Source organism: Sclerotinia sclerotiorum, genomic scaffold (genome assembly GCF_000146945.2).
Source record: "Sclerotinia sclerotiorum 1980 UF-70 scaffold_1 genomic scaffold, whole genome shotgun sequence".
Taxonomy (NCBI): domain Eukaryota; kingdom Fungi; phylum Ascomycota; class Leotiomycetes; order Helotiales; family Sclerotiniaceae; genus Sclerotinia; species Sclerotinia sclerotiorum.
The window spans coordinates 113,588-120,987 of record NW_001820835.1 but is presented as its reverse complement, the minus strand read 5'-3'; the positions used below and the strand labels follow the sequence as shown (position 1 = coordinate 120,987).

Here is a 7,400-nt window from a genome sequence, read left to right as displayed (position 1 = left end):
GAAACAGTCAGACATGAGAGAGGCCCTGTGATACCTAGGTACTGTATGTAAGCTCGCTTAGGGTTCTACCCATACCCGTACTTGGAGAAAAACCGTTGGTAGGTATGTTACCGTTACTGTAAGGTTATTTGTATAGACTTTTTTGGGTGGAATGTCTACTATCTATTATCACCTCTACTACTAGGTTAAATTCTTTTCAATAAATAATCAGCAAGCAAAAGCTTATAACATTTTTGGTATCGAATCATCAAAATTAAATCAAATCAAGCAGATTGAGTTGACGTTGATGTTTATGTCGACATGTAATTGGCTACCTAGCTTTCTATTATATGTACTTACTATCGAGTACTAGGTATGTACTTACTTGTAGTTAGTTATCTAGTAAGAATATAAGCGCCATGTAATGCTGGTGCGGCGGGGATGAACTTCTGCAGCGGCGAAAGAGAATGATTGGGATAGTAATAATGATAATTGACAATGATGATTAATGATTGGTGTCGTGGATACGATATGATGTGATGTGATGTGATGCGGCGCGGCGCGGCGCGGAAGAGTATAAGGTTTGAGTTTTAGAGAATGCGTGTGAAGATGTGGATAAGGAGGGTGAGGAAGAGGATGAGGATAAGCAGTACAATGAGGATGTTGATTCGTGATGCGGATACGATATAATATGATATGATACGATACGAGGAGGCAAGGTAAGGCACAGTTGTGTCATGAGTCGGTGGTGAGCGAGAATAATGAGTGATAAGCAATAGAAGGTTCGTTTGTGCTTAGAATGAGTAGATAGGTAGGTAGGATTGATTAGTTGTAATTGGGGAAATAAGAGATGTAAATGCATAATATGGTATTGATATATGTATATATATATCTCGTTGCAAGATAATTTTTAAAACCAAGAAATAAAACTCATGAATTGCATATCAAGAGATGAAATAGAGAGATTCATGCTTTCGTGCAGTACGTCAAATATTTAAAGTTTGTTTATATACAACCAAAGCGTTTATGTTTGCTATGGATTTGCTATATCGCACTATATATCTACATCATGTGCCTTCGATATCTTTTCATCTCCTCATTTTAGTGCGTTAATTCTTTCTTCGTTATGTTTCGTAAGAAGCGCTTTTTGTAAACATAGTGCATCAAGTGCATTTATTTGGATTGCCAAGCAAACTGGACAGAAACACTTTGGCTACTTGTGTAGACTGTTGCTTGAGTAGATCCAGATGGAGTGGAGGTAGCGTAGAAGGTGGAGGAACCACCGTAGGTTAGGTAGCCGCCGGAGGACTGGGAGATGTTAGGTTGGGTGAGATATGGGGAATGGTAGGAGGGGAGCGGAGTATAAGGTAATGAAATAGAAAGAGAAAGAACTTACTCCGAATACGGTAGAGCTGACGCCGGAACCGCAGCTAAATGTACTGCCAGAGATACCGCATGCACCTTTGGAGGATTTGAGGGTGAAGCCGGAACCTGAGGGAGGAATTAGCATATTTTGTATTCAACATGTATTCAGATTCGTGCATAGAGAAACAGTAGTTTTCGATATTACTCTTTGTGCACTTTTCAAGAAGGTAAAGTGAAAGGTGAAATCTTACCAGAAGGAGTCGCAGTGTATGTGGCACAAGTTCCTGTAGTGTACCAAGTACCTGCACTGATCAAACATCCATTGTTGGAACCTCCAGCATACGCCTGCAAATATCCAGATCCAGAAAATGATCCGGTTCCAACAGGGGCAGTAGCGGTGGTAGTTGGTGTTCCACTGCCACCGCCACCACCTGACGAAGAACCAGATTTGACACCGTATTTAATACCACTTGATGGACATGATCCAGATTGACCGACGGGAGCGATAGGAACGAAAGTTCCGGTGGCGACGGAACCGCGTACTTCGAAGGAGTACCAGACGGCGTTGAGAGAAGAGGAGCTACATTGGATAGTGGCGGGGTAACCAAAACCGGCGGTGAGGGCTGCTTGGATTTGTGCAGAAGTGTAGGTCTTGGTGTTGGATGGCACGATGCCTGCATTGGCTAACCACTATGATGATGTTAATTATCTGCTTCGTTACTTATGTGGTGAGAAACTACTTACTGTGTATGTAGGAAGGATCTTGAAAAGATCAACAGCAACGTTGAAAAAATCTACGACTTCTGCACCAGTGGTGTAGCTACTATAGCAAGAAGGGTCAAGGGTACTGATACAAGTTCCGTGCTTGCTCCCACCTCGTGTTCCCAGAATACCTCGTTGGTTGAATCATCACTCCCCCAACCGGGGTGTTCATGTACGAGAGCAAAGATGTTTGACCAGCAGCAGAAAGAATGTTGGTTATGCTTGAGTAAGCACGGCTGCTATCGCAGTTTGAATCATATGTACCATCGCAGTGATCGGGCCATAAACCGTGGATTGTCCAAGAATCGGAAGGACCTGGAATATGATTAGTTCGTGGTTATTGAAGGGAATTTCGGAAAGGAAATATGTATACCTGTGCTAGGATCCGAATCCCAAAATTGGGTTTGAACCATTTGACCACCAGGAGTATTGAAGCAGCAGGTATTGGTGGATGAACCACTACAACTCAATGCTGGGTTTGAGCATACTAATGGAGTTGCAGCTAGACTTGCTGCATGTGTAGCTGGTGCCAGAAGCACAAATGGCAAAATAACTTTGGATATCGAGGAAATCATGGTTGCACACGGATTCAATACCAAGGGAAAGCGAGGGAAATCGATGCTTCTATTTCATTTCAAAGGAGATTCCATATTAACATCAGGCATGGCGGTAGATATAACACTTTCCACGCACTTGCCATGATAAGCAATCTTCCCCAAAAACGTGTCACACTCCATTGGTGTCGGACTGTAAAAGAGGCATTTTCTAAGAGAAGAAGGTGTATAAAAAGCAAAGGTCGGAGGAAAGGGCAATACTTCACGCTCATAGGTCAATTGTGATATTGAACTATGATGTTTTGAAGCTCCTAGATGGACTAGAAATGCGGCATGATACTACATTGATCCGCAAGTATGCCTGTCCCCTGATCGGCAGTCAATGAGAGTATATGATTCCCCAAACTGTAAATGAAGAAAGGTTGATGATTATGATATGGGGTTAACTGATGGTCAGGTACATTACGTTTCCCTAGCAAGGGACCATTCGGCTATCTCTCATTTGCCCTGGAAGGATTTCTCCTGGAGCAAATGAGAATGAAGATGTTGTGCAGGTGTCAAAGGTGGAATCCACTGAAGATAATGAAATTAATTAAATTTCCTACCTTCCCTTGTGGATGATATTGACGGGTTGTGACTTGTTGTCGTAGGTTCTTAAGTGATTTTTGGAAGGTGGTGGGACGAATTGCCGGGGTTTGTACGGGGCATGGATATACATGGGGCTTGGTGTAACCTTCTGAGATAAGAAAGGACAAGCAAGAATCTTTTATACTTTTTCGCTTCTCGCCGTCATCCATACAACATCGTCAATACAACTGTTATTACAAGTTACAACATGGTCAAATTATTCATTTATTCATTTATCTGTTCACTTATCTATTATTATCCTGCCGCTTCTACCACGGTTTGAAGATATGGAATATCATTGCTGGACTGCTCGACAGAATCTGCGGGCCCTTTAAACCTATCAACTTCTCACGCTCTCCATCACATGTGATCTACTCGACTATCTCCGTAGAAAAATAGCTTGCAGTGGATCGGTACGCGCCGTGGATACAATCAAGATCTGACTGCGGGACCACCGAGGCCTGAAGAATGGATAAGCAGGCTATCGTCTGTCAATTTTTATGGATAATCCCATCAATCAATCAAACAGTTCAAACTACAGACTGGGGTCCAGATGCGACTGACACTTCACTTGGCTGCGTTTTTAGGTATGATGATCTTCCGGCAATGATCCATGAATATGAATGAATATAAGGTTAATAATGATTACTTTTAGGCAGGTGTTAGCTACCAAATTTGGATATCACGGAGCTACATACACCGAAAAGTAGACAAGATTTTTTGCTCAAATTCAAAAGGTTTGACAGTGCTTTTGGCGGAGAGATTTTTCTAACTCGGAATCAATTACTCCCTCGAGCTCAAGACTACAACGTCGTCGTAAAGGCCAAACATGGTTTCACAACCTAGGATCCAGTATCAGGCAAGCTATATTCTGTGTGGTTTATACCCGTCAACACAAGGTCTGCAAGCAAATGCTCTGCTCTTATGCCCTGGAATGTCGAGGCCAGCTTTTATAAGTCATGTTCTATAAGATTTCTGGACGCCGAATAAGCTTCTGAATCAAAAAAAGATGAACGACGACACAGCAGGCTGACCTTGGCAATTATGGTTACGAGAAGTGGAGGTATGCCCTTTGTATCAGGACGAAGCATCAAAGATAAACCCCTCAGAGGTGTCAGAGAAGGTATGATACCGAGGACTGGGCTCTCCACGTTTTTCTCCATGGTATCAACTTAATTGTGCAATGTGCTCTGGTCTATCTAGAGAATGGGGTTTTCGGTCCATGAGTCCGCTCTCGATCTATCCCCTAGCTTAATATAGCTATGAGTATTCAAGTCACATAAAAATTGTCATGTAGTTTCAAAGTACGGAATCAGCCGTCAGACTACGTCCAAACAATTCGTCGTTAATTGCAACAAAATTTCTTCCATCTCATTTCCTCACATTTCATTCTGAACTTTGACCCCTTTGGTAGGACAGTTCCTACCACGGTTGGATCTATCTATATTTTATATGATAGAAATCATAACCTATCTGTCGCTTATTCGTGGTAGGAGGAACATGTATGCAGGGTTTTACAAAATGTCAGCCAAGACTTGCGACGAAAAACGTCAAACGTATAGGCGTCTTGCCGAAATTATTTTCTGAGAAAACCATATCTGTTTATAGTACGCCAGAATCATACAATACGTGGAGGGGCAAAAAGTTTTTGCTGGTGCTGGGGTTGCGCTGTGACCTTGGGGGAATTTCTCATACGACGCTAGAACCTGCCAAGAACTAGACGTATCAAGTAACTAATGCCAAAAAAGGATAAGTAGGCTTGCCAATGCTATTTCAAAACGTCACCGCGACTTTTCAATCGCGGCCAAGATAATGGCTTTCTCGCATTAAACCTGTGCTGAGCCGCTTGAGAGCTTCGTACCATTTCTGTGCATCACGTTATCTGTGTCACTGGGCGTTGGACGAAACACTCCGTCTCTCTGATGTGGAAAATGTTTATAATCTAAACCTATGAGATTTCAAAATTCCATTTTAGATCAGCCATTCAGTTGGCTCGAAGTTAATATCGAGAGCCGTGGGATAGGATGTGGGGTTGGCCAGACCTACATTGCACGGCCCTAGAAGTTATTGGCAACGCATTTCCTCAGCGAATTCTTGATATAAGAGGTCTTGTCCTCATGCATCCAAGAGTTTTAATTCCTCAGCTGTGCTCCTTTCAATTTTCTTTCGATCTTCATTTTACACTTGCAAGCTTGACGCTTCTAGATTCACGTTCAATTCATTAATTCCAATACCTTCCTTTCACAGCCCGCCTCCAACGCAAGCACCCCTCCACATCCCAATTTCAAAATGTTAAGTAACTATCTCGTCATGGCCGCCATGCTTGCCATTAGCATCTCGGCAATTCCACTTCCTTTGAACATCAACCTCGGAGCTTATTCACCTGCCTTGGTAGTCGGTGATGGTGAAATATCATTCGGAGGAAAAGCAGATGTATCCAATCTTATGAACGCACTTGAAGGAGCAGCCGTTAGCGGGGCCGCAACAAATGGTGGCGCTAAACCACAAACACAAGCACAAGCAGCACCAGTTGCAGCGGCCGCACCCGCCGAAGCACCCACCGAAGGCAAGACTGAAGCCCAAGTAACAGCACTACAAGGAATGGGCAAGGAAATTGCACCTCGTATTGTTAAGCTCGAACGATCTGATGTCGAAAAAGCTGCCAAACGTGATATTCAAACCTTGACTGCTGCTCTCAATTACGCTGCCGGTGCCATTAAGACCAGTCCAGAAGTCCAACTCGGAACAGAAGAATCTGGTGTTGGTATTCTTGTCAAGGCTGGAAGTACTGCTAATGCACCTGCTGCTGCCGGGGCTGCTGCAAAAGTTAAGATGGGCAAGCGTGAAGACGGTGCTGCAGATGCCAAGACGAAGACTACCGTCACTACTATGTTTATCCGTGGTGGACCAGCTGGTTAGTTACTCCTCTTTCATCCTCAACCATAAAACTTCATGCTAATATAACAACACTATAGTCGGACAAACAAACTCCATCTCTACAGTCCACAACGTCGAAGAGCTCAACAACTCGGCAATCACCAAGCGTGAGCCAAGTCCGGCTATCGATGGTGTTAACCTCAATATGGCTGAGGGACAAGTTGCCGAACTTACTTTTGTAGAGACAAGAAGCGCAGATGATGAGGAATAGATTTCCCATCTCGTCTGTGTGGCAGAAGGATATGGATAGGGGAAGGAGCGGAATTTCAAATTATTAGCGTCGGAATCAATTAAAAGATAATTTGTTTGATATACTCTCTTGCGCGGCATGGTAGCCGTGAGTGTGTTTCTTTTTCTTTTGTTTCCTTTTCTTTTCTTTTCTTTTCTTTTCTCTTCTTTTCTTAAATCTCGGTTATCACAAAGGCGTTTTCATAGCTCGGTTCGGTTCGGTTCAAGCTCTTGTATACCATACCGCATGGTTCTTAACGGTTGTAATTGGAGGGAAGATGGTAGGCATCCTGAGGATGGATGGTCAAATATATGATGGATTAAAAAGTAAAATTTATCGCATTTCGTATGATTACTTTCTTCTATCTATCAGGTGTATGTTATTATATTATATATCAATACTTGAACACAGATTCTACTCAAAATCCAATCTGTCAATTTGTTATCACTCGTTTAGATTTTTTTTTGCTTTTTCTCTCGGATTCTATGAATTTATGAATGTTAAACGTGAGGATTTTCTACTATATAGCCTTTTTTAATTGCATTTTCCTCCATAATATTATACCTGCGCCTTTTCAACTAACTAGGGCAAAATTGGAAAAAATGGCCAAAAATCTAGAAAACCCAAAATGTCAATCCCCCCCCCCCCCCAAACACCACCTCACTCAACACCCAAAAATTCTAGACTAGTCTAGATTAGTTTAGTTTAGATCCTAGGTTTCAAGCATCTGTTATGTTATATTAGGGGTTTATATTTGACTCTGACGTGGACTTGGACTTGGACTTGGACCCCTCTCGCTTGAGAGAACCGCTCTCGTGGGATTTGGGAACGGGAGTTATGTACTGGGTTATTCATTCCCTCGCTCGCTCGCTCGCTTTGGGGACGGCATTGTTTGAGATTAGGGGTATGGGGTTTTCAGGGGCTGATTTTTGTGTTTTTTTTTTGAA

The 7,400-nt window shown here is 42.7% G+C and overlaps 3 protein-coding genes across 3 annotated transcripts; 2 read left to right on the top strand and 1 right to left on the bottom strand.

Annotated features, from left to right (window-relative positions):
• Positions 1–1,152: 1,152 nt before the first annotated feature.
• On the bottom strand, positions 1,153–2,681 carry SS1G_00044 (hypothetical protein; the record flags this gene model as incomplete). Its single annotated transcript, XM_001597908.1, has 6 exons — positions 1,153–1,287; positions 1,376–1,470; positions 1,596–2,034; positions 2,089–2,167; positions 2,283–2,421; positions 2,480–2,681. The coding sequence occupies 6 exons, from the start codon at positions 2,679–2,681 to the stop codon at positions 1,153–1,155; spliced, it is 1,089 nt and encodes a 362-aa protein (XP_001597958.1).
• Positions 2,682–4,331: 1,650 nt separating this feature from the next.
• On the top strand, positions 4,332–4,463 carry SS1G_00043 (predicted protein; the record flags this gene model as incomplete). Its single annotated transcript, XM_001597907.1, has 1 exon — positions 4,332–4,463. The coding sequence occupies one exon, from the start codon at positions 4,332–4,334 to the stop codon at positions 4,461–4,463; it is 132 nt and encodes a 43-aa protein (XP_001597957.1).
• A 1,134-nt stretch (positions 4,464–5,597) lies between these two features.
• On the top strand, positions 5,598–6,435 carry SS1G_00042 (hypothetical protein; the record flags this gene model as incomplete). Its single annotated transcript, XM_001597906.1, has 2 exons — positions 5,598–6,201; positions 6,263–6,435. 2 exons carry the CDS (start codon positions 5,598–5,600, stop codon positions 6,433–6,435), a joined length of 777 nt encoding a protein of 258 aa, XP_001597956.1.
• Positions 6,436–7,400: the final 965 nt, after the last annotated feature.